The sequence below is a fragment of the Marmota monax genome, unplaced genomic scaffold (assembly GCF_021218885.2).
Source record: "Marmota monax isolate L192 unplaced genomic scaffold, Marmota_monax_Labrador192_F-V1.1 WCK01_AAM20220418_F8-fsc00097, whole genome shotgun sequence".
NCBI lineage: Eukaryota > Metazoa > Chordata > Mammalia > Rodentia > Sciuridae > Marmota > Marmota monax.
The window spans coordinates 2,623,951-2,651,843 of NW_026694162.1; the positions used below are offsets into that span (position 1 = coordinate 2,623,951).

Genomic DNA, 27,893 nt, shown 5'->3' on the forward strand with positions numbered 1-27,893 from the left:
TAGAATTAAAATGGACAGAGAGAAGGAAGAAGACAGCCCAGAGAAGGAAGAAGACAGCCCAGGACAAAAGTAACATGGGAATTAGTGTGATGGGCAGACCAACCTAACAGAGGGAGGGAATTTCCTCTATGTGTGGTGAGAGGTGGAAACTAATAGGTGAGGTGGTTCAAACCCTCGAAGACCCTTGAATGTCAGAATGAAGAGCTTAGGTTTGGTGGGAAAGCACTGTCAATATTTAAGTAACTGGGGTAACATGATGCAATTGATGCCTAAAAATTTCACTGCTGCAGTGCTGACAAAGACAGAATGAAAAATTCAAAAGAACTAAAGGCCTAGAGCCTAATGAAATAGGTACTAATGCAATAGGCCAGGCAAAAGATGCCAAAAATTTTACTTAGCATGAAGCAACTAAAGTTGTAAGGTAATAATCCAAAGGACACAACAAGAATGAATAAATAATACATACAGACCTGTGAAACATGAGAGCTGGAGAGCCAAAAGGAGAATATCTGTTAGGTTTCTAGTTTGAGTAATGAGAATAGTGGTATTCTTGACACAGGCACAGAAATTGATAGCAAGAGCATTTTGGAGATAGAAATAAAGTTCAGTGTTTAAATGACTAAAGGATAAACATAAGACAGGAGGAAAGCAAAGTTGATGTGTCGATTTAGAGCATTTATTTTTAGAGCATTTATTAATCATCATATACCATCTGGGTACTGTACATATATAAAATGGTCACTGAAATCATAAGAATGAATGAGCTATCCAAAGGAAAAGGAAGAAGATGACATAACCATGATTGGGCTTCAGTATGCTCACAGCAATAGGAAAAAGCAAAGTCAAATACATGAGGAGAATTGGGTTTGCAAGTGGAGTCTCAGGAAGCTGAAAAGTTTTTATGAAGTTGTAGTCAACAGTATCAAAGTCAGGGTGTCCTCAAAGAAGGTTTTCAGAAAGGTTTTGCATAAGGAAATTAGCTGCAAGTCACAGAGGGAAAAAGCAGCAAAGACATGACATCCTCAAGAAATATGACAGGACAAAGACACAGAGCATGCTAGATAACTTACTACATTATAGCCCTTAATTTTATTGCATGGAAATTTTAAATCTGTAACATATATTAATTAATTTACCTGGTTAAATACTTAGCAGTGCGTCTGAATTACTCTGAATAAATATATTTAAAGTCAATAATTCTGCAATGCATTAATATACAAGCTAGATCTCATTAAAATTATACCTATAGTCATCACCTTTGGGTAAAGAAATGACTTCGAAATCTCAATTGATAGCCTATTTATTTTCAGCAACTCTTTCTGCTATAAAATTCCAATATGACCACAGAAGTTGAAACTAATTCTAATCAGTTAAGTCATGTGTATGCTAAAGAATAAACTCTTTGCAATGAGGCTATTATTTTTTATGAATTTTAGGTATACTCTAAAACAACTATGAGAGAAGTAAACATACTCACTTAGACAAGGAAAAAGCATCGTCAATCAACTGCAGTCTGTGAATAACAGGAATGGCCTGCAGAATAAGACCCAAACAGGTGAAGGGAAAGATGAGAACACTTTTAATAAAATATTTTTTTAAAAAATAACATTTTAAATATCATTGCTGCCTCCAAAGTATTTTCACATGAATTATCTCATCCACAAAGTAATTGCTAAGGACAATCCCCATCATTTATTCATTATACATCTATTTTTGATAAATGATCCCTCTGGACATCAATCATAATGTTAAAATATAGCAGAGAATTTTGCCAAAGTACTCCCTAAACATACCACATTAAAAAATAATAAAAAGGTAGCCATATTTAAAAGGCCTCTCTAAAAACAGAAAGCATACAATAAATTGTAATACAGTGTCCAAATTATGTTCAGGTGAGTTTTTGGCATGGGAGGACTTAAATAAATATTATTTCACACCACTTTGGTAATACCAAGGTATTCTGTCTTTTTAAGATTTTACTGATGTGTCACATAGCACCAACAGAGTCCCTTATATACATGAAAAGGTTGGTACCTTTGGCACTAACTGGTTAGCTTTTGTCCAAATTCCTTGGCATTACCAGGTCACAGGACTCTGAACTCAGCTTCAATACCCTCCAGGTGCCCAAAGCCTCCTACATCATTCCTTAAACATCTCCCAGCTCTTTGGTATATTTGGTCCTAGAAAATTTATCTTCACAACATTCCTCTGAGCATCAGAGCAAGCCAAGTTAAATTCTTCCCTCAGTAATAGTCTCATCACTTTTCTAGCAACATTAATACTTATATTTTCTAGATGAATAGTAATACTACAAAGTAGGATTTATTTGCTCACCAATTATTTTGTAGAAAGAATTTACCTCCATTTTTCCATAAGTAAATCTATTACGGTTTCAAGAAATTATTGCTAAAATTACATAACCTAGTATTTTGTGTTGTAAAGTGCCCTTAGAAACTAATAAGAATTTAGCCACTTTGATAAAGATTTTTAAAGAAGATATTATTTTAAGTGGATTTTGTAAGTTTATTTAAAATCTTATTTAAAAAAAAGTACTGCAGGGTGTGCAGGCACATGCTTGTAATCCTAGAGACTCGGGAAGCTGAGGCAGGAGGATCTCAAGTTAAAGCCTCAGCAACTTAGCAAGACCCTCAGCAACTTAGTGAGATCCTGTCTCAAAGTAAAAATATTCTTAAAAAATGACTGGGGAATGTAGCTCAATGATAGACTGACTCTGGGTTGAATCCCCAATATACATATTTTAAAAATTACTGAAATGTTCTGAAAACCTGACCTGTGGTTTGATCTTTGTTAAACATAATACAGGTATCAATTATTTAATCTCCACAGCAGCACTTTAAGGTTGGTATATTATACCCACTATACAAATAAAGAAATTGAGGTGCTGGTCAAAGAAGAGGTCCAAGTTCACACTTATGGTAAATGATGAACAAAAAAATATGAACATGAGTCTCCCTGACCCAGAACCTATGGGTCATCATGCCATATGGCTTCCTCAGGGAGAGAGGCTTATTGTGTCCTCACAGCATTTTTGAAAAGCAGACATTTAAGACATATTTTAATTCAACACTGCAGTTTTATAAATGGGATCTAAGTGACCTGCCCATGGTTCACAGCACATCACAGTAGAGCCAGCGGCATAGATCCCTAAGCCACCATCCATTGCTACTAGTGGAGATTCGGTTTAATTCAACCAATTAAAATCTATTTAATTTGAGCTGTTCAACCTTAGTGTTTATGGATTTCATAGTGATTTCATAATGTAAAGTGATATTGGATCATTATTGCTGTTTTATGAATTAAATTCTGTCCTCTGAGGAAGCACATGAATATGTTTTCAGGAATAAAGTTAATATTTTCTAACATATATTAAGTAACTATATGGGCTTAGAAATTTTAAGTATTTTTAAACCTACATCATCTTTAATCCTCATGATAAATAAGACATAGTGATATTTCCATTTTAAAGTGAAGAAATGGAAGCAGAACATTTAAGTCACTTGCCACAGTTTGCAAAATAATTAGTAGGAAAATGTATTCTGATTTTCACCTGAAGGTAAAATTATTTTGGAAAAGCAAGACGAATGTTCAAAAACATAATGCATTCAACCAAAACCACCCCTTTTCTAAGAATAAGAAAAACAACCTCTTCAGTATGGCTGGAGGTGAGGGGTGGGAATAGGGATGGAGTCTCTTCCCATAAGAGAGCTCACCTTCTAAAGATGAGAGAGGACACCATGAACAGTACTTAATTCAAACTACCCAACATAACCTTACCTTAGGGTCCTTCACAAGCTGTTGACTTAATTTTTTCCAACCTAATTTATCATAATTAACTCTATAATAGCCAGTCATATTCAAATTTAAAATCACCCAGTCTTGGTCAGAATCTGAAACTTGCATTTCAGGGAATACTTCTACAAAAAAATATAGGAATAGTTTGAAATGGTACATTTACAAATTTTTTTCAATACATTTTTATATAATTCATTCACAGTTCTAACAATAAACCTAACAAAAAATTTTAAAATTCAAATTATATATTGGTCTTACCATATAATTATATTTTTTACATGTAATGGCTTTTAATTAAAACTTTTCTTTAAAGTTCTATGTTCTACAAGAAGGATACATTTTAGTTCTAAATGAGGTCTCAAAAGCTAGACATTTGAACATCTTATTCACTGCCTTTATATATGTGTATATATGAAGCTGTTTTTTAAAATTTGCTACTTACTGCTGCTTTTGTCTAGCCAGACTAAAGATTGTGGAGCTCCATTTTTTATCCAAAGAATAGGGACAATCCATGTGTCACTTTGGGGAAGAAAAGCAAAAAAATTAGTTGATTTTAACACATAAGAATGCACACTCTGAGCCAATATTAAAGACATGATAAAATAGCAGACAGAACTGGAATTCTTCGCTCATTCCCTCTGGACTTTTTGCTCATAGGATTGTTTGCTAATGTTTTTACAAATAGCCAGTTTTGCTTTGGCTATTTGCTCACTCCCCTCTCTTATTGTGTCTTACAGATTTATTCTTACAGTGTAGGTAGCTCCTAAGACTGTTTTATATCTGCTCCCTTCAAGGCCAATTTATGTGAAATTATGACCACCTGGCCTCTCTCAGGGGCATTCAAAGGCTGTACACAGACCCAAATCAGTCCATGCCCAGAGGTGAAGGATAGTTTAAGAAAATGCTTAATAAATGTTTAAAAATACTTTTTAGTCTCTATCTCTCTCCCCATCTGAAATATGCTCAACAGAAATCATCCAGGACATTTATATTTGTTGGATCCCTACATTTTTTTCCACATTGGTGGGTGTGACCCAGATGAACCTGCTGACCACAGGGAGCTCATTAGTCATCTGAAAAGACACATGACTTGGACGTTGGGCAGCATTTCCAGTCTTGCTCAAATTTTCACATGCCTGGTCTCTCAGACTTGCAAGTGTAAGTATGTGTTTTTTTTTGCAGAGTTAAGACTTCCCTCTCTTTCAAAGGCACAGAATATTACAGTGAGAAACAGCCCTCAGTTCTCCTGTTTTCTTTCCCCTGGGGTTTTAATGAAGGAGTAGGACAACCTGAAAATTTTGGTGATGGTATTTGAAAACTGATTATTCATTTGTGCTGATATCTACTATAATAAAATGTGAAAACCAAAACTATCAAAAACAGTTGAAAATTAACAAATTAAGAAAGGTAAAAGAGGGGAAGGAGGAAGTGATGAGTTCTGGGCAACTACTTGACATTTCATTTTTTTACAACACTTCCCTAAGATGTGTCAATACATTTATTTTATAAATAAGGGAACTGAAACTCAGTTTTATGGGTTTTATTTTGTTTTTACATGGTGCTCTGTCACAAAGCTATATCCCCAGCCTTTTTAAATTTTATTTTGAGATAAGGTCGCTCTAAGTTGCTAAGACTGGTCTTGAACTTGCAATCCTCCTGCCTCAGCTTCCTGAGTTGCTAGGATTATAGGTGTGTGCCACTGTGCCAGTCAGAACGTCTAAACAAGATGAACCTACTGTAGTGAGCCGTGTTTGTAGACCGTTGCCGCCATTAGAAGATGGCACCGGTCTCCGTTGTGGATCTTGGTAAACAACTCCTTATTAGGGAGAGTTGGCACGCTGTCCCTCAACACCCTATGAGAAAACCCCGCGTGGCAGCTTTGGATTGGACTTGAGTAAGCTTTATTAGGCTATGCTTGGGCGCTCGGCGGGGGGTCACTAGAAGATGATACATGAAACAAGGCCTGAATAAACTGCTGAAAGAAGAATCCTGTGTCGTGTTTTCCCTTGCCGGCAAGGGGTCGCGACAACCTACGATTTGAATTTTGGTGAGATCAGTGTTCCACGCAGGTCTAACTGCATCTAAAGGCCATAATTCCTGTGGCACTATCTTATTGCCTTTCACCCAGAATCTAAAGTATTCATTACCTCTATCTAAAAGACTATGAGCAGCATATAACACCCCAAAGCCTTGGTCACTGGCATGGCTCTAAATCCCAGGAGAGGGACATGCTTTGGGCCCCTAACTGCAGATCTCCAGCCTTGCTCAGGACTCTGGGGCTCTGTCTCACCCTGGTACACAGTGGCATCCTATGTAGAGTTCCTTTGCAGTAGGCCATGTGCCCATCAAGGGCTATGCTTCCTCCCCACTGGCTGGTTTCCATTCCATCAGAGCTCAGCCCAAGGCAGGTGAAGACAAAGAGAAGCAAAGTTACCTACTTGTGAGCTTGAAGAGTCTGATTTTCAGCCTTTCCAAGATAAAATGGTTCCTGTTTCATGAAACCAGTAGACACATTCAAAGTGACGACTGGAAAACCACCCCGGTGTGTCCAGCTGTCCATTATGGTTTTTACTGTTGCTGGCAAAAGGATCTCACTCTGGTTATCTATGGCCTGGTTTAAAAAAGATCATCACAAATGCAGACACAGTTATCAGCAAAACCTTTTGAAGTAGCAATCTCCTAAAAGAAATGCAGTAGCTATGCTAGTCATCATCTACATAGTAATCCCCAGTGATCTGGGCCAAATTCAGAACGCTGTTTATTTCTTTACAGTTATCCTTTGGCATGAGGGGGATTTGTTCCTAGACTCCTGGAGATATCCAAATTCACGGATTCTCCTGTCCCTTAAATAAAACAGAGTAGTGTTTGCATGCAACTTATGCACACCTTCCTGTATACTGTAAATTATTTCTATACTACCTATTGGGATGTAAAAACTATATAAATACAGTGACTGTTATACTGTATGATTTAGGGAACAATAACAAGAAATAAAGTTCTGTATATGTTCAGTACAAGTCCAATTTTCTCTAATATTTTGCATCTGGGGTTGGTTGAATACAGAGAAGTGACTATATATGAGTGGTTACATACTTCATTTATTCATTCATTTACAGAGTACATATTTATGAATCTAGTTTGTGCTCTGTTTTGGGCATGAGAATACAGAGAAGACTAAAGACACAATTCCAATTCCTGACCTAAGGGAGTTTCACAATCAAGGCAAAATTGCTTTTCTGTGAAGCTGCCATTGACCCCTGGCCTCCCAATCTTGTACTATAACAGACAAAACAACCCAGTAAGAAAGTATCCAAAAGTAGGATGATTACCATTTGAAAATGCCTCCATAGATCATCTTGCTCAGCATTTGAGTAAGAAAACATCTTCAAATATGACTGTAAAAATAGGGAAGTTACGGTTGAAAAATAGCATGCCTTAGCTATATGTGTTTGCTGTCATCCAGGTAGCAACTGGTCTGCAAACTCACCTTAAGTGCATTGATAAATAAATGCTCATTCAGGAAACTGGAAAGCATCCGGGCCATAGATGCTCCCTAGGATGTAAGAAGCTGTTCATTATTTGCACAAAATTCAATATCTACATACTGACACATTGCATTTTAAAAAGCGATATTCTGGGCTGTGTTCCTGATCGCATTTTGTACTTTAACTGAAGGCTTGAAGTATCCCTAAATATACTGATAAAATAGTAGTCTGTCACTAATGAAGAAGTAAACAGTGAGCTAGTGTACTACATATAAAAAATTGAGGGTACACTAAAATTTTTTGATTCAGGTATTTATATGTAATAATGTATTTCTCAGACAGAATGATCTGTCTTTATAATAATCTATTTATGATGATTTTCAACCTTTCCAAGATAAAATGGTTCCTGTTAATATTTTCTAAGTTATAACTAATTTGACTACATTTTCTGAAACCCATTTATTCAATAAAATTAAGGATATTCATATCAAAAGTTTTAAGTTTCACATTAATCTACAAACCTTAGAATCCATCTTATATAACTTTCTGCAAGAACAGAGGAAAATATCTAACTGCTTTTACCTTGTTGTACGTAAATAAGTCAAAGAGCTCATTTATGTCACTTGTTTCTGTGAAATTTTCCACCTTCATGGATACAGCTCTAGACACCAGGGCATGATCTTCTTTGAGGACACCATGTAAAAAGTTAGAAAAAAAGACCTCATTCTATAAAGGAAAAGATTAAGCCACATTAACTTCTGGGGTGTCATAGAAACACAAAATTAAATGGTCCTAAAACACTTCCAAAAACTTCTATTGAAGGGGGAAAAAAAGAGAAGAATCTGTGAATCATAGTAGGCCTAGAGTCATAATTCCTTGAATAACAAAACTATAGGAGACTTCCCTTCCCATTTTATACCTTGTTGTATTTAAAGAATCATTATAAAGTTAATGTGGTATCTAAGAGTCGTGTACATTTCCCCTAAAGAAGCCCATGGCTACTTGCCAGGGCCTTCCAGAGAACAGCATTTCTATGTAGTTTCAATCCTCTGGAATTTGATTGGTAATTATATTAGTGATTCCTTAAAATTGATCAGTCTCTCTTACATGGACATTTACAAAGCCAAAAGTATACTAAATTTGTAAATCTGCAAGGATGTAGACATAATAACTTACAATTGGAAAGAAATCCATAGGCATTTTGAGAAGGCAGTTTACTATATTTTAATGAGAATCGCAGAAATCTCCTAGAGACTCTATCACACATAACAAGGACAACCTCTCTCTGATGTAAATCTAGGAAGGAAACCGAAATCATAGACAAAGGGGGATATGGGATGCCAAAAAACAGAGAAAAGATAATGGAGAAATTAAACAGACAGTTTGTTCATAACCTGTAGAGCAGGTCAAGCCCCTGGTAACGCCTCAAATCCCTACTGTCTTTGGGCTCTCCAAGTTTACTGTCTCACCCCTTGGGATGTTATCAGATAATCTTTCAAATTGTGTTCTATGTCCAATGTTCTGATCAACTCTTTCCTATTAAATAGCAGTTAATTTTAAATTAGTAATACTATTGATTAGGCCATTATCAGACTCTCTCTTCCCCAAATGAGAAAGCCAATCACATAGAGTAATGTGTCTCAAACTTTTTTTTCCTTCCCAAATGGAGTCTCACTCTGTTGCTCAAGCTGGCCAGGAACTTGCAAACCTTATAATTTAGTCTTCTGAGTAGCCTGAATTATAGGTATGTACCACTAGGCCCAGCTAGGTATCAACTTTTAATGTAAATAAGAATCACCTAGGAATTTCATCCAAATTATGTTCTAACTCAATTGGTCTGGGTTGACACCTCCATTTCTTATAAACTACCTGATACTACTGATATTGCTAGTTCAAGAATCACAGTATCAAGAATTTAGAGGAAACATCTACACAGGTCTGCTCCTATTTATTAAGGATAATGAGAATCGCAGAAATCTTCTAGAGACTAGATCTCTATCACACATAACAAGGACAACCTCTCCCTGATGTAAATCTAGGAAGAAAACCAAAATCATAGGCAAATAGGTTGTATTGGTTTAAACTCAAGAGTTCTTGAGAGTTTCTGTTGACCCAAGTGTCATATAAGCACAACATAGAAAATAGTGAAAATAAAAAATACCCATAATCTCACACCCAATATAAGCATAACTACAATGTTAGTATAATTCTTTCCTATCTTTTTTCCTATATATTGATTCCCATAGTTGTAAAAACTTTTATATTCTACTTTACTTATCATATCATTTTAAAATTTCACTACCTCATCTTCATAATTAACTCTTATAAGGACCGCTGCGTTGTAAGTGAAAGAGAAATGTAAACTTGAAAGAAATAAGCCAAATATAAGAAGCAATTCTCACAGGTGGTCAAGTCAGAGGTGAACTCCTTTTTTTTCAAAGTTTATCAAACAGAACTTTTGCAAAAGCTAAATAAGAAAATAAGTAAACATAGCTATTGGTACAATGGACCATAATTGACTTAATCATTCCCCTGTTATTAGAGATTTGCGTTGTTTCTAGCTTTTGCTGTTATAACCATTTTAATGAACGTTTCTATACTACATGTAACCTTTTCCCTATTTTGTGGGGCTTCCTCCCCTCAGAATGAATTGTCTCTGTCTCTTTTGACTGCCTTGTATAAGGTTTTACATAATCTTTAAGGTATCACTGCGACCACCCAAGATAACTGTGATGCACAGTATGTAATAATTAGAACATGCCCAATAAGTGTTCCACTGCTGTGATTATTTATCATCGTTGTCATAATAATCATCATTTCTTCAGGGTTGTTCTGAGGATTGGATGAGATAATGTATATAATAATCTGTAAGCATATAATAGAGAGCTTAGTTGATGATAGCTGTCAATAAAAGGACACAATAAATGCTCAATAATCTGTTGAATGGCAGCATGAAACCCATTTAAACTCAGAGGCATTCAACAGTGTGCCTCAGCTTACAATAGTAAAGACAAACAAGATCTGCCACGTTGCAGAGTCCTCCACAGATCGGCTATTTCCTTAGACCAGGAAGAAGAAGAAAAGTCACTGAGTGACAATGTCAGAGCTGGAGCTTTGGGAGCCAGGAAACCCTTGGTACTCAATGTTCTGAACCCTTGACCACGACCCAGTCACATCATGCTTTAATGACTTGCAGCTGAAATTAGACCAAGATGTAGAAAAAATGAAAATGTTTCTGCATATGGTTCTGTGATTCCATTAGTCAATTTCAATCAAATTACTAAATTAAATGGAAGCCAAAGTTCACAGTCTCCAGAGAAAAACCTTAAGCTTTTTAATCACAAAGCTCATGGCAATTTCCTCAAGTGACAAGATCTGATGTTCTTTTGGCAAGAGTTATACTCACTCCATTCCACAAGTTATTGAGAAATATAGACCCAGAAAAAGAGTGATTAAGAAACCAATGATTAAAAAAAATCAACTAAATGGTGCAATTTTAACTTCAAAATTACCAATAATAAGTCTTCATCAAGTTTGCCAGAATCTGGTAATATCTAGCCAGTCTGGTTGCATTAAGAGGTAACTGAATTGATGTTAATGATCCACTCACTTAAGAAAAGAAAGGGTGGGGGCTGGGGTTGTGGCTCAGTGGTAGACCGCTCGCCTAGCATGTGTGAGTCACTGGATTCGATCCTCAGCATCACATAAAAAAATAAATAAACAAAATAAAGGTATTATGTCCATCTACAACTTTAAAAAAGTTAAAAAAATAAGAAAGGGTGAATTTCATTGTCTGATGGGAATGAAACTGCATTATTGATTTAAGTGCAGTTAATCTGGGATATAACCAAATGCTTTTGAAAAGTTATAAATAACATTAACCATGTGTGATTCTATTTCATAAAAGAATTACACACACAATTTTGTAGGTACACTTGAGTATATTGAAAGGATTTTTGAAGAAAAGATTTACTCCATGTATGCAAAGTTTATATGTAGAGTAAAAAGTCAAAATGAACACACACACACACACACACACACACACACACACACACACACACTGGCTCCCTGAGATTAGAAACACTTTCATGTGCTCTCCCTGAAAAGCAGTGTGGTTGAAAGCCTGGGAGTTAACAGTCCTGGCACTGAACCTCAGACCTTGTAACTTGATGCTTGATGCATCAGTTCCTTCATCTGTAAAATAGAAATAACAACTACACTCATGTATGTGTTCTGAGAATTAAATAAGATGATGTATGTATAGAACTCTCAGTGCTTTACACTGATATTCTGGGTATCTAGGTGAATGCCAAATTCAATTTTATTATTGTTATTACCACATTATTCTAGTTATTATTATCTATTTATTATTTTAGTTATACTTATCAGCCTAGGCTCAGACAACTGTGTTGTAAATACAGTTCTGTTCAGTTAGTAAAACAAGCTTAGGAAAGTCATTGAACATTTCAGTCTCCTGTTCTATATAATAACATCTAAACTCCTTTTTCAGGACAACAGGGCCTGTGCACAGTGCAGGGGAGGAAAGAGGAGGCACTGCAGAGTGACAGGGCTGGGACTAGGGGCAGCTTTCAGAATGCAGGATGTATGGCATGGAAATGGGACATTAAGAGGTCTCTCCACCTCAGAACTTCCCAAACACTATGATTTCACAAACAGGGAAAAGGAATTTTTAAAAGTTTTTATGAGTCAAAATAGGTTTTTCAATTTTTTATTCTGCCAAACAATCAACAGAAACAAATATCTACTATCACCATCTTTCATAAAAGAAGGAAATTTTACTACAAAAATAATGCAGTTGGCCCTCCATACCCATGGATTCCTCACCAATGGATTCAACTAACTGTGGATCAAAAACATAGGGGGGAAATTGTGTATGAACTGGATACATACAGACTTTTTTTTCTTCTAATTATTTCCTAAACAATATGGCATGACAACTACTCACATAACATTTGTATTGTACCAGGTATCAACCAGAAACCTAGAGATGATTTCAGGTATTGGGGAACATGTGCTTAAGCTATTTGCAAATATTACACTGTTTCATATAAGAGAAATCTACAGACTTTGCAATGTGAGGGGTATCCTGGAATCACTCTCCCAACGAAAGCTGAGGGACAACTGTAGAAAGAGCATAATCTTAGAATCTTCTTTATAATGAATAGACTTCACTTGTAAAAAAGATCTGGTGAGTGGAAATCAGCATCTCAAGTATTAATAAGCAGTTTGAATGAGTGAGGGTAGGAAGAAGAGAGAAGAGGTCAAGATTTGGAACAATGAGGAGTGAGATGACAGAGTAGCTAAGCAAGAGTAGCAGGAAGGAGCAACCCAAAGACCAGAGAAGTGACAGGAGGCAGAAACCAAGTAGGGATGTGGGTATCGGGAATGCAAGCCAAGAAAAGAACCTCTGCTTTGCTTGAGAAGAGAGGTCTATATCAACAGATAACATTATATCTAAATATTTAAATATCTAAATCAAATCAAGTCAATTTGGCTTTTTCATGCCATTCTAAAAGCACTACCTAATTACTACAACTAAACATCAGAAATAAAAGCTATAGTTGAAACCATCAGGCTTTAATATCTATAAATTTTTAAAAATACATACTACTCTTTATTCCAATCCACAAAGCAATATCAACAATAGTATTCTACAAGAGTCACAATAATTAGCATATCACTTATCTTTGAGGCCATAGACTACAGATTAAAACTGCTTTAAAATTTAGTCTGGGTAGTGTTATTGTAGGCCAGGCTAGGCAATGACCAAACAGACTCCATTTTACCCTGAGACTCCATATCATGTAAGAAATGCTTCTCCCATGGGAAAGCTCCAACTCTGTACCCATTAATAGTTACCTAGCAATTCTTATATAAAAATTGTTCTCTTTGCTTTCCATATTTCTTGGGCAATTTACCTTTTCAGAGATTAATTGTCTAGGCGTTAGTAACCATTCTCTAACTTGTACTCAACTAGGGTCATTTTGACCCACTTCCTTTCTGCTTACTTGCTGCTATGCCAACCTGGAAAGTCCTGTGGGAAATACTACTATATAATAATACCATTGCATTGTCTCATTAATTGCCCAATTCAGCTCCTGTACTTGCTTGCTTACATTGGCTAAACCGCCAAACGTCCCTCTTTTGGTTTTTTGGCTTAAATATGAGGCCAACTGAAGGCGGGTGCGTCACTCTGACCATCTCGCTTTTTAGAGAATAGAGTGTCCGATGCTGGCCAGCAATAAAGGCTTAATTGGAATGGCAATGTGTGGTCTGAGAGTTATTTGAGAGTCTCGGTATCGGTATAACAGTAAAAATAAGTGAAAATAACCAAAACCTAATAAAAGGCAAAGATTATTTGCAAACATGTTATAAGATGAAATGATAAAATATTAGGCATCCATTAAAATTTTTTTCTTATAAAAGAATTCAATGATGTGTAGAAATTCTTATGATATAAAATGGAGTAGAAAAGCATTATGAATTTCTAGGTAATTCCAACTTCAAAAAATATTTAAACAGGTAATTCCAGAACAAAAATATATGAAAAAGATAATATGGATCACCTCTGATATCAATATTAGTAATTTAATTTTTATATTTTATATATTTTCAACAATGAATATGCTTTAATTATAAATTAGGAGAAAATTTTAAAATAAATTTAACAAACATACTTACTCTTGGAAGTTTAGGATTGAAGTAGTTAATTATTCCAAACTCAAAATAAGATGCAAAACCCTCATTGAGCCAGATATTGTTCCACCAATTCATGGTAACCAAGTTTCCAAACCACTTTTGGAGATGGGAGAGAAAAAGAGCTTTCTTAAATTTAAGTTATATTTATTGTAATTGCATGTTAAATAAATGCAAGTTCAAAAAGACATAATTAAACTTTATTTGCTATAAATAACAAAACTTGAAAACAGGATTCCAAAAAGCAGGCATTGTTTTAGCATGAGATACAAGTCATGCATTTCTCTTTTGTAATTATTTTCACATCCAATGATTGAAAGCAATTTTTGTTTTCAAACTGTAACATTTCTTAAACTATTCACATTGCCCAAAATTATTAGGTTTAGTTAAATGAAGCAGAAGTCCTGTCTGCTGAGTTACCACCTAGTAATCCTTGCACATTATACTCTAAACAGGAGTTCATTGTGTTATGTTTTAAAACACGACTTGATCTATGCCACATACAAATCATTCAAGTAATCATATGTTATGCAATGTGGTCTGCTGTAATTATTTTCTATTTGAACTGAACAGAAAAAATAAGTGTGCATTTTGAACGGAACTAAGAAAGAAAAACAATAATTTCCAAAACCAACAATGCACTGGGATTTAACCAGAGTTTTGTAATAACTGTTAGCAGCCTGTATTCAAAAACAGAATGCAACTTAAGGTATAATAAAAAATGACACTTGTGATGACTGATCAAAGCCGGTGAAAGTGTGTGTGTGTGTTGATTATACACTGGGGTGTTATTCAATCCTAGTAAATTGCTCTTTTCCAAACTTCTTATGGAGCCACATCACTAAGAAGTAACACTTCCATGCTTGAGATGATTTCTTTCTTGACAAATGCATGTAAATGAAATAGACTGAAATGCAGATGTGAGAATTTCCACCAAATCCAAGGGCTAACCTTCTAAAATCACAATGTGAAAGAACACTGATCTAATAAAATAAATGTTTACACTGCCTTTGCTGATGCAGCTAGAGGATTAATTATTGCTCTCCTCACTAATATGTTGCCTGTATCCATTTAATCTCTTTCCAAAGTAAAATTAAGTAAAAGTTTGAAACAATTCTTTGATAAAATGTGTGTATTTTTAGCGACCCTTTTGGGTATCCTGTATTTTAAGATAGAATGAAAAACAAATACTCAGAGCTCTGTATGGCTTCTTTCTTTCTTTTTTTTTTTCCTACTAGGGATTGAACCCACGGATGCTTTGCCACTGAGCTACTTCCCCAGTCCTTTTTATTTTTTATTTTGAGACAAGGTTTCACTAAGTTGCTGAGACTGGCCTCCAACTTGCAATCTTCCTGCCTCAGCCTCCCGAATCACTGGGATTGCAGGTGTGAACCATTGTACCCAAATGCTTATTTTCCTTGAAGAAGACTTTGTGGATCAGTTATCTCTGAATGTAAATCCTTACCCCTTGCCTGGACTTGAGGCCTCATCACTATGGTCCATCACCAACAGCCCAAGTCCAGCTGGAATCCCACTAAGCAGATCCTTCCTTGATTTTACTCACTGTCACATTTTTTAAGGTTTTTTAAAAAATGTTGTGTGGCAGTGTTTTTGTTTTATGCTATTTTTGGTAGAGCATCTGGAGAATACCTCCATGTGAAATAAAAAAAAACAAAAAAACATTTTACCACATGCCTGGTGTCCAATCTCATGGGAGAGAATGTAGGAGATCAGAGTCTTTTTCTCGGTCAGTTGATCACTTGGTAGCAGCAACAATAATGATTCATCAAACATCAGTAGTCCCCAATTTTCCATTGCACGGTTGTCAAAAACAGGCAACGCAATTAAATCTAAGTGGATTTAAGTGGAGGAAAAAATGAAATCATCCCCTCCAAAAAAGGTTAAGATTTTAGCTATAAATTATCTTAACATGAAATTACAAAATTACTGAAACTTACAAGAGAATATTTATAACCTGAGGGGAGAGAAGGCTTTTTAGAGAGTAACAGCAAAGACAGAAAATAAATTGTTTTGATTATATAACTATTTTGATGAAGGATGGATTCAAGTATACAAAGAACTCTTAAAACCCCAAAATAATAAAACAAAATGGGGAAAAGATCTGGATAGACACCTCACTTAAGATGATCCACAAATGTCAAACAAACATGTAAAGATGCTCAGCATCATTTGTTGTTAAATATGTGTACATGAAAATGAAAATGAGATACCACTATGCAAACTGGGGTTTGACCAGAATTGGGTAATTAAATGGCTACTACAATGGCTTAAATCCAAAACACTGGCAAAGCAAATTCTGGCAAGGATGCAGAGCATCAGGAACTTTCTCCTCTTTGCTGGTAGAAATGCAAAAAATTATACAGTCACTATGGAAGACAGTCTGGTAGTTTCTTTAAGAAGCAAAATATAGGCTTACAGTAAGATTTAAGGATTGCATTCATAGGTATTTACCCAAATGAGCTAAAAACTTACATTCACACAAAAACATGCACATAAATGTTTACAGAAGCTTTACTCATAATTGTAAAAATTGGAAGCAACTAGAATGCCCTTCAGTAGGTGAATGGATAAACTGGTACATTCAGTATTATTCAACACAAAAAGAAATGAGCTACAGAGCTATGAAAAGATATGCAGGAAACTTAAGTGCACATTGCTAAGTACAAGAAGCCAGTCTGCAAAAGCTAAATACTGTGTGAGTCTAAATATATGATATTTTGGAAAAGGTAAGATAATAAAAACAGTAAAAATGTCAGTGGTTGTCAGCGATCCAGAGAAAGATGAATAGGTGGAGCATGGGAGAATTTTACAGCAGTGAAACTATTCTGTGTGATATTATAACAGTAGATACACATCATATACACTTGTCAAAACCCAAGGAACTATACAACATACTTCAGCTAATAATACTGTACTAGCATTGGCTCATCAATTGTCACAAATGTACCACTCTAATTCAAGATGCTAACAATAGAAGCCCATAGTGAGAAAGCGAAGAAGAGGGGAGGTATGTGGGAACTCTCCACAATTTCTGCACATTTTTTCAATAACCTAAAACTGCTTTAAAAGTAATTTAAGTTTAATATTGAATGCCTTAGTTCATCAAAAATAACTGAAACAAATTTGAATGACAAACCACAAACTAGAAAAAATATTTATAATATATACCACACACACACACACAAAAAAAACTAGAAAGTGTGTGCGTATGGGTGTGTATGTTTATGAGGGGAAGGGAATCTGTCAGAAAAAAAAAGAAAAAACATACTTAGGGGGATGAGGTCCAGAAGTTCAAGACCAATCTAGGCAACAGAGCGAGACCCCATTAAAAAAAAAAAAAAAAGCCAAGCATGGTGGAGCACACCTGTAATCTCAGCAACTGGGAAGGCTGAGGCAGGAGGATCACAGATATGAGACCAGCCTCAGCAATTTAGCAAGGCCCTAAGTAACTTAGTAAGAACCTGTCTCAAAATAAAGAGAGAGAGAGAGAAAGAGAGAGAGAGAGAAAGGGGGAGAGGGAGGGAGGGAGGAAGGAAGAAAGGAAAAAAGGGCAGGTTGGGGATATGGCTCAGTGGTAAAGTGTCCTTGGGTTCAATCCCCAGTACCAAAGTAAATAAATTAATTAAAAGAATAAGCCTGATTTGATGGCTTATTACACCTGTAATCCCAGTGACTGGGGAGATTGAGGCAGAAGGACTGCAAGTTCAAGGCCAACCTTGGCAATTTGGCAAGAACCTATCTCAAAATAAAATAAAAATGATTGGGACTGTAGATCAGAGGTACAACCCCACTAGGTTCAATCACCAGTCCCACAAATAAATACATGAATAAAAATAAAATAAAAAGAACAATTCACCAGGGGCTGGGGATGTGGCTGAAGCGGTATCGAGCTCGCCTGGCATGCGTGCGGCCCGGGTTCGATCCTCAGCACCACATACAAACAAAGATGTTGTGTCGGCTGAAAACTAAAAAAATAAATATTAAAATTCTCTCTCTCTCTCTCTCTGTCTCTATCACTCTCTCTTAAAAAAAAAAAAAAAAAAAAAGAACAGTTCACCAAAGAAGTCACTTAAATAGCCAAGATCTTATTTAAAATGCCCATCTGATTAATTATTTAAAAATCAAAAGTTAAGGGGCTGGGGTTGTGGCTCAGTGTTAGAGCACTTGCCTGGCATGTGTGAGGCACTGGATTCAATTCTCAGCACTGCATATAAATAAATAAATTAAATAAAGGTCCATCAACAACTAAAAAATGCATATTTAAAAAAAACCCAAAAGTTAAAAGGATATACTATAATACTTTCAAATGTACAAGATTAATAATTAGTGTTGATGCATATATAAGAAAACTGGCACCTAAGCTGATGGGTAAAAGTGTCAAAAAGCACAATCTTTCTGGAATAATCTGGCAAAATTCCTCATAATCTTTAAAAAATGTTTATAACTTTTGACTAAACCATTCTACTTTTGGAATTCATACCGAAGCAGATAATACAGATATATGCTATTATTTCCTTATAAGGATTTTATTTAGTGTTTTCAAGGTAGCCAAGGTTAAATCAATCCAAATGTTCAATCACAGAGGGTTAAATAAATTACTTTGTTAAATTAATGTGTAGGAACTCTATGTTTGAAAACAATAATATAAAAGAATGTTTTGGGCAGGGGATGTGGCTCAAGCGGTAGTGCGCTCGCCTGGCATGCATGCGGCCCGGGTTCGATCCTCAGCACTACATACAGACAAAGATGTTGTGCCCACCGATAACTAAAAAATAAATATTAAAAATTCTCTCTCTCTCTACCCCTCTCTACCTCTCTCTCTCTTTAAAAAAAAAAAGAATGTTTAGTTATTTGGATCTTGTTCCTGTGTACTGTTAACTTAAACAAAAAAGGAATTCAAAAACAGTGTCAACTCTATGGTGCCATTTTCATTTAAAATGCAAATAGAAAGAGATCAAGACTGACTGATAAAATATAAACCAAAATATCAGTCATGGTTTTACATCTGCCTGACAGCATTACAGGAGACATTACTTTTCTTTTTTGTGCTTTTCTATTTTCTTCCAAATTTTCTACATTGTGATTATTTATTACTTATATTTATAACTAGAATAATAGATGTTTTTGTTTTCTTTTTCTAATGGAAGAAATGTCATTCTTCTAGTCCATGCTACCTTTGTTAATGAACATGCTAAATTGTGCTATGCTGAATATTTAAGTTGAGTTTACACCCATGAGGAGGAGTGTGCAGCCAAGAGCCCCATAGTCCATTGCTTAGCACCTCCATTGCTCAGCGGGCCATGGGCACAGTTGGTCTTTAGCTACCTCCACCTCAGTTATTCTTCCTACTACCTGCACCCACACCCATCCCACCTACCAACCCACCCACTTCTCTCACAAAAAACTGCTCTGCTCCAGCCAGCCAACCCAATCCCTCTTGCTCCCCACAGTCAGAGTCTTTCTCTGCTCATGTTGTCTGCTATCCCAGGAAATCCTCTGCCCAATCTGTGAATGTTATTGAAATCTGTGGTCCAATCGTCCAATCTCACCAGCTCTAAGAAGCCATTTCATACTTCAGCTGCAGTTAGACTTAAGAGAAATCCTTGTTTCCTGATAAACTAACATTCATTCACACAGGACCCTGTTTTACTTGACTCAAATGATTAACTCATTATTTTAATAATATAAACATGCGTACATTTACCACTCAACCCTTTAAATAGAGGGTGTCAAGCTATATGTTTTCCATCACATTTTATATTTGCCATTCCCTTACTTTAAAGAAATATTATCATGTATGTATGTATATATATTTATACATAAATATATAGTTTAGTTTTGTAACAAAATTCAGAGTAGTTGAATAAGTGCTTTATTTTCATTGCTATACCAATTTTACATAATGGAAAATTGCACCATCATTTATTCATCATTTCTCCTATCAATGACTATTTTGTTGTTTTCATTTTGGGGTTATTATAAAAAGTACAGCTATGACTTTTTTCGGTACCAGGAATTAAACTCAGGGGCACTTAACCACTGAGCCACATCCCCAGCCTTATTTATTTATCTATTGATTTATTATTTTAAAGCAGGGTCTTCCTAAGTTGCCTAGGGCCTCCCTAAATTGCTGAGGTTGTTGATCCTTCTGCTCAGCTTTATGAGCCTCTGGGAGGCTGGGCCACTGTGCTCAGCTAGCTATGAATAATCCAGTTGACATCTGCTAGTACATGTGTATTTAGATTTCTCTTAAGGATTTATTTAGGAATGTTATTCTAATGTCAATACTGAAAGAGAATAAATATGCTTTAAATGGTTGTAATAATTGATACTCTCATTAAGGATACTGCATCTTCTCTAACAGCTGCCACTTATTAAAATGTTTACTTTCTGACAACCGAATATAAAATGATGCTTCACTGTGGCCTTGGATATTCATTTCTCTGATTACTAATGGAGTAAAACATCTCTTCATAAATTTATTAGCCACATATACTCTCTTTTCTTTTCATCTAACTTGTTTTTCTGTTGGGTTGTATTTTCTTACTTATTTGTAGATGTTTATATATTTGGGACACTTCAATTACCATTTCTTCATCCTCTTTCTCTTAAGACTCTTATTTGCCTAATACTCTATCTCTTGCTGATATAATTTGTTACTTGTGTTTCTGACATGTAGAAGCTGCTTCCCCAACTCTGTTTCTTGAGCAGAGCCCTACCCACCTTCTGTTTTTACGTTGACTTGGCACCTAGGGAAGTAATTGTTATTTTCCAGTATTTGCTCAGTAAATTTTGACTTTAAAAAAAGTGAGTTAAAAGGATAGCCACACCAGAAAAAAAAATGCTACTACTTACTATAGATATACAAATACAATTTATATTATCTTAGATTCTGAGCTCAGAATTCATCGAGAGAATGGGTTAACCAATAACTCACTTCTGACTCACCAAGAATGACATATGTGGGAACTGCTGGTGGGAAAGGCATTGTTGTTTTTGTTTTGTTTTGTTAGTGACTCCACCATGAGTTGAAATAATTAAGATACATTAGTTTATCTTTCTTCTAAAGATCCAGCAATAGAGAAACTTCTTATTTTAATCATCTATCAATAGAAATGAAGTATTAATTAAGCACCTATGGGTACTTATAGGGCAACATTGGCTAAGATGCTATGAAGGGTGCTATGCTTTTATATATTTAAAGTGCACATACAATTTCACTATTCAGGAGGTGATAAGTTAGTCAGAACTAGTGGCATTGCGGAACTGATTACATGTATTTATTCCTCTATCATCCTACACGCCCCACCCTGAATTTATTTACTGGTTACCATCAGAGAGAATCACTGCCAAGGTTCTGGAGGTAAATGACAAAGTAAATGACAATCCAGATCCTGACCCTGGTTACTCCCAATCAAATGGGGCAGACAATTAGAATACAGCCTGTCAAGGGCTCAAGTGGAGGGGTGCACAGGATCCTGTGGAAGCCTGAGGGAAGAAGTCAAGGATGGCTTCTGGGAGGAGGGGACACTGAGTTGATGAGAATTAGCCAGTTGAGTAGAAGACAGTCCAGGATGTACAAATTGCATGTGCAAGAAACGGGAGGAAACAAGAGGGAGATGGAAGCATAGGAAGGGACAAAGACTGTGTTCAAACATCTTTCTACTCTGAGGAATTGGAGAAATCCCTGAAGAGGTCGGTGCACCATTCTAAAGACATGGTACTGAGCTGGGACTTTATCCTCTGGGAACTGGGAAACCACAAGGCAGATTTAAAGAGGACTGAAAAATGTGATCAGATTTTTCTCTGAAAAGATCCTTCTGGCTTTGTATGGAAGGACAGAATGCGGGGCAAAATGGAAGGGGAGTAAAATCAGACGAGGACTTCTATATAGAGATATTGGTGATGTAAACTAGAGAGAACTAGGGGTAGGAAAGAAGTGAGTGGGTGGGTGTAACAGATAATAAGGTAATTAGTTGGATGGGGGTGCCTTAACGGAACAAGATAACTCTGGACTCTCATCTAAATAAACACAAATGGAATTTTTCTTGTCTAGACAAAGTTCACCTTGAGAGCCTCCAGCAAAGAAATGCTAGAAGCTTCATCTGCAAGCCCATTCTGCTGCCTTCAATCCCATAAATGACAGATGTCACCTCCAGAATCTCTCACTGGGCTGAAGTTGGTTCCATCCCTTCACTCACTATCCCCTCTTAGCAGAATCTTAGAGCTGCAAAGCCTCTGGCTTTCTGGTGTTCCAGAGCCTCAGGCCTCAAATGTTTACTCCCCACCTTCTTTCACCGTTTGCCACTACAGGCAGAGTGTCCTATTTCTAAGACTTCCACTAACATGTCCAAGGAATAAAACATATTTACATGATACTCTCCATTTAGAGAGAAAAAAGACTTTGAGCAACTTTCTGAACTGAGTGGTTCATACAATTTTACATACATACCACATATCTATGAGCAATAAAATATTTACATATCACCTCCAGGATCATATTTTATTCACACATGATTCCAATTTTATACAATGAAAATTCACAGATGTGACCACCAAGTCCTAATCCAATGACTCAGAGCTAAAGAATATTAAAAAAAAACTGAAGGGAAGTGGAGTATGTCATGCAAGCCCACTAGCTAAAAGGATCCAGAACCCCACACAGCACACTTGCATTATGTGAGAAAAGCCCAGAACACAAAGGAAAGAAGGATCTGGAGGAAGTGAGCTGCCAGTGAGTGCCCAGGAGGAATTTAAACCCCAAAGTTTTTGAATCCCTGCTGGGGACATGGCACCACACAGAGAAAGAACAGATAGGCCTCTATGGTTTCAGATGATGCAAAACATAACAATGGAAGGTAAGTCCTTAAAGGCTCCCATGAGCACCTTGTGACCTCAACTCAAGGGCCCCATAACAAGAAACCAATTGCATTGGAAGAAAAGATGCCTCACCTGTTTTGGGAAGAGGATAACTGATATTAAATAAATCCTCCAGAAATGAGAAGATGGGACCTGTAATGTTCAAAGCAAAGTCTGCGTTTCCATTTGCAATGGCATCTTTCCGGGCCCAGATGTGTATCTAAATCAAAACAATTCAGCAGTGATTAGGAAAACCAATAGAGATTTGGAAAAGTGGCAGCCTGCTTGCTCCATCTTCCTATAGCTCTACAGCCAAATTCTTACCTTTTCAGAGGCTCCATGTTTAAAACACTTCAATGAATACTTATGCTGAGAAAACCCCAGAAGACGGTTGACTGAGTTAAGATCCAAAAGTGTGTAATGTTGACTTTTGACAGTAATATGCATTACTCTGTAATTGAAAAACAACCCTTGGAATGGTCCATACCACCATCCCATAGAAAATGCAGATTCTACATAAAAGGACACTTTGAATCCATTCTTCCCTTTTCAGGATATATTTCTAATGACCCAAAACATAATTGGGCTGTTAGTGGTGGTTATACCATATGGTGTAAATGAGGGAAGATCAAATTATATAAATTTAAAATGGTTTTCAGCAATTAAAATATTAATTGTCCCATCTTATTTTCAAATTTTAAAATATAATTAATTCCCCTAATTTTAAAAAGTCCATTAAAATTTTAATAATTTTAGACCTATTAAAGCAAGTAAATTATATTCTCTGCTTATTCTCTTGCAAAAGGACACTTCCACTTTAGATGGTAAAAAGGAAGCTCTGCTGTCTTTTGTCAGTTTTATGTAACCACACTATTTTTTGAGTCCTTGGGAACTTTTATCTGTGATTTTTCTGAGTAATATTCCACTATTTTAACATTCATTACTACTGCAATATGGAAGTATAAAATACTCTACAACTATAGCATCTAAACAATTTTAATAGGATAGTTTTGTTAATGCTAAAGAAAATACATAAAATTAAGAAAGCCTGGAGCAAAAGTTAGAGGTGAGGATATTAAAATATATGTCCTGATGTGAATGCAATTAACTTAAGAAAGAGCTCTCTAAAAACACCGGAGGAAATGTCAAAAAAAACAAAAAACCCAAAAGCTGAACAATAGTTACAGGCTTATGTACTCCAAGAACACATTCACCTAACCATGCTTTTATTTCCACTGGAAAATTTGTCTTGAATTATGTGAATTTTGAATTACATGAAGGTTCAGGAATGTTCCTCTTGCACAAAATACAACCACCTGTTCTTGAGCCTCCAGCCTGGTTCCTTTCATTGCTTTCTGCCTCTTCTGATCTGCAGAGGCCTCATTACAGAGGGAAAGATGACCTCAGAACTGCACCCTGCCCTTGCACTACACCTACTCTCCCCCTTCTCAAGTTCTAACTTCTGAGGTGACAGGAAGCCTGATCAACCAAAGGTGGAAATAATATTCATCTTTCGCCACAGTGGAGATAATGTGTGTGTTTTAACCGTAGCCTTCCAGAAAATAATAGCATTGACAACTCATGTTTACATATTAATTTTCAGTTTACAACACTCCTCCCATAAGTGACCATTCTTCCAGCCCAAAGTGAGGTGAACTATGGAATGTGTAGCCCCTGGAAATGCAGCAAGGAACACAAAATGGTAAGGATTATTTTGGAGATGCAGCTATGAAGTTCCTTCCAAATAATACCTGGCTCACCACTGTATTCTGGTGGTCCTTACTGAAAACAGCAGGTCTTGACATCTAAAAGAATAATATCTTTGAAAATGTCTGTGTATGCCAAATTCCACTCAGAGTTATTTCCATCCCTACTTATGAGTCTCCTATGTTTATCCTCATACTTCACATTCACATTAACTACATTCCCCATTCCACTAAATCTTTATCTCTTACTTAATGAGCAATGTTTAGATAGGCTGGACACTATTCCAAGCAAACATTCTGGTATCCCTGTAGAGTATATGGTGGACTCATCAACACTGTAGAGCTGAGCCATAGCCAAATGCAACATTCCACTGATAAACTCAACCCAAACTTCAGTTTTCTGGCTAAGAATATTACTTTATGAGGCATGCAAATCCATTTCCTCCTTGTTTCTATAGCAGATGGTATTCTTTATAGGGTGATCTTTCATGAAGTAACAGATTTTATTTCTTTCTAAGAATTGTTGGCTGAGCAGCACTGACCACAACAAGCAACCTGAGGGGTGGATTCCGAGTGACCACTGTGGGTCTCTCACTAGTTTGCAAGTCATGCCTGAGCAGATTTGTCGAGGTATGTCGTGAAAATTATTCTTGACCAATATTATATCTATGAATGCCAAGGATCTCCTAGTAATTATTCAGTAAGGGAAATCAGACTGGGGTAAATAGCATAGGAAGATAACAAGCTTATGTTTGCATCCAAGACAGTATTACTAATTCATTAGGTTAGAAGGAATGTACAAGGAACAGCTTTGACAGATTCTCCCCCCTTGATGGCTTGGCTCACCTACAGTTCCTCATCTCTACCTGTCAATGGTATGAGCCTGGAAGATCTCTGGCTCCAGTGTGGCTCAGTCACACTCAGTAGGGCCTGATCTCTCTCAACCCCATGAAACTAATGCAAGTAGAAAGAAATGGGCTGAAGGCTCTGGCCTTACTTACCTCCGCACTCTGATAGGAGGTGAACAGTATATAAAGTTATCACAATAATCTTAATATTTTCCTAAAAGTTTATGATGTACTGAGGGTATTATTGGATGGAAATCAGGTATTTCAGAACAGAGCACCCCACACAGACTTTGAGGAACACAGCAGCCCAGCTTCTAGGCAGGGATGACATTTTACCTGCATGTACCATCTCAGACACAGCAGTTGCCCCTGGCTGGTGTCTATTTTGATTGGTTGGTGCCTGGGCCCCAATTGGTATTCAACACTTTGAGTATCACCAGTTTCAAGACTACATTAGCACTTGAGGCTAAGTACAATATATACTAAATCTGAGCTTTGAGGTAACAGCGTGGCTGCTCTCCCTGTTCTTTCCCATCCTCTGCAAAGGCAGAAACAAGAAGAGGGTGCTCAGAACTTGCCTTGAGGAGTGGCTTCCATGGAAACCCCTCCTCAGAGCAGTAGCAGGAAATATTATCTCTCATTTTGCAAAACCACACCAAAAGCATTAACAGGGCTTAGAAGAGACAATTGGATATATAGGCATAACACCCAGATATAGGCAGAGTAAGTGAATAATTGCAGTCAATTCCTTGTTCCTTCCTAATGAATCTTCCTTACCTCCTTGCCCCTTTCTGTTCTGCTGACATGGTCATAATCACATATGGCAAGTGCGACCAAGTAGGTTGGCATGTGGGGTGTGGTGTAAAAAGTGGTAACAGTCCATTTGCTTCCATTCACATCTTCTTTTTCAGACTGACCTAGAGAAATGTGTTTTAGTCCAAATCACTGTAAACATAGGCAATAAAATTTAACTCTAAAATAATTTGTCAAGTCAGTTTCCAGCCACTTACCAACAACTCCCCATGTTCTAGCATTTAGATTTCTCTACTATCCCTACACCATCAAAACTGCATTAAATTATTGTAAACTACAATCACCCCAGACTCCAAACACAAGGTAATGACAAGGAGATAGAGAAGCTAATTACCCTGATGTAATCAGTACACATTGCATACCTATAGTAAATCATCACGCTGTACCCGCAAATATGTACAATTAATTAACAATAATTAATTTTTCAAATAAATTAATTAAAAGTATATTAAGAGGAGACCTAAGGACAAAGTCTTGGGCCTAAGTCAGCAATTTGAGTTATATGGGGTTGTCTAAGGGTCAAGTTTATGAGGCCTGTAAATCTGATCCCCAATCTGCCTTTTCTCTCTTCTACCCACTTCTCTTTCCTACTCTGGCCCACTTCCCCCAGTGCTTAATCTAGAGCTGCCTGGATACAATTCTACCATTCTCAGGTTTCAGCAAGGTAACCAGCAGAGGCAATCTAGAGCTTATGGCTGAAATTGCAAACCCAAATGTTCATGAGAGCTAGGCATTTGATGTGACAGGGGCTGGTGTACGCCAACCTTGAGTGCTGGAGACAATGACAGGTTAAGGGATGGAGGCCAGCCTGCAGAAGGGAGACATTTCTCAGCTGCAACTGATGGCTATCAGTAAAAGTTGCAGGTCCAGTGTTGTTAGAGGTGATGAATTCTTGAAGCAATAAAAATCTATATTTTTACATGAAATGTCTGAACCTTTAAAAATTGGAACTAATTTAATCAAAAGAAAAATCACATGAGACAAATAAAATACACCTGTGTATCAGATTCAGACCAAGTCCACTAGCTGGTTATCACTCATGATCAATAGCTGAAACTCAAACTATCGGGTAGGTAGGCTGCCAATGTATAAGAACAGTTAACAGCCCTGGATTCTAAAGCAAAAAGAATCAGGATTTATCATCTCCAAAATGTGGGGGCTGATACATACCTACGTGATGGCTCTCCCCAGTTCGAACAGGCCACAACTACTAGCACACTGCATAGAAAAACGATCATCATAAAAGCTATTGCAAGGTTTATGTTTCTGTAATGACAGGAAGTATTACTTACCTCGCTGTGGCATGTTGGAAAGGGCCACATATCTTGGATGATGAATAATTGTAATATTAAAAGTTGCCTTCAAAGCTGGCTCATCAAAACAAGGAAAAACACTCCTGGCAAATGTTGGTTCCATCTGAGATGCTAAGAGGGCCCTGAAATACATTTTGGAGAAAAATTCATTTATTTTTGTCTAAATTGATGGAAGGGGGGAAAAAAAAGAGCGAGAGATTGTGGCTTATAATTAAGTCTGGTGTGTGGGAAGGAGCCGGGTACTTTTTCTGCGTCTTCCTCACTGCGCTCCCATAACACTCTCTCCAGTTCTCACTGCACCTTAGAATTCCTGTAAGA

At 36.6% G+C, this 27,893-nt stretch overlaps 1 protein-coding gene across 2 annotated transcripts in view; it reads right to left on the reverse strand.

The window, feature by feature from the left end:
• Lvrn (laeverin) overlaps positions 1-27,893 on the reverse strand; it is an 86,145-nt gene that overhangs the window by 28,308 nt on the left and 29,944 nt on the right. For both annotated transcript variants that reach the window (XM_058585978.1, XM_046465863.2), the window contains exons 2-13: positions 27,555-27,697; positions 26,227-26,366; positions 22,989-23,115; positions 15,711-15,865; positions 14,001-14,114; positions 7,881-8,024; positions 7,301-7,366; positions 7,143-7,208; positions 6,252-6,424; positions 4,256-4,332; positions 3,796-3,935; positions 1,478-1,533 (exon numbers count right to left, since the gene is read on the reverse strand). In XM_058585978.1, the coding sequence (XP_058441961.1) occupies positions 1,478-1,533; positions 3,796-3,935; positions 4,256-4,332; positions 6,252-6,424; positions 7,143-7,208; positions 7,301-7,366; positions 7,881-8,024; positions 14,001-14,114; positions 15,711-15,865; positions 22,989-23,115; positions 26,227-26,366; positions 27,555-27,697 (1,401 nt within the window). The remainder of the gene's footprint in view (positions 1-1,477; positions 1,534-3,795; positions 3,936-4,255; positions 4,333-6,251; positions 6,425-7,142; positions 7,209-7,300; positions 7,367-7,880; positions 8,025-14,000; positions 14,115-15,710; positions 15,866-22,988; positions 23,116-26,226; positions 26,367-27,554; positions 27,698-27,893) is intronic.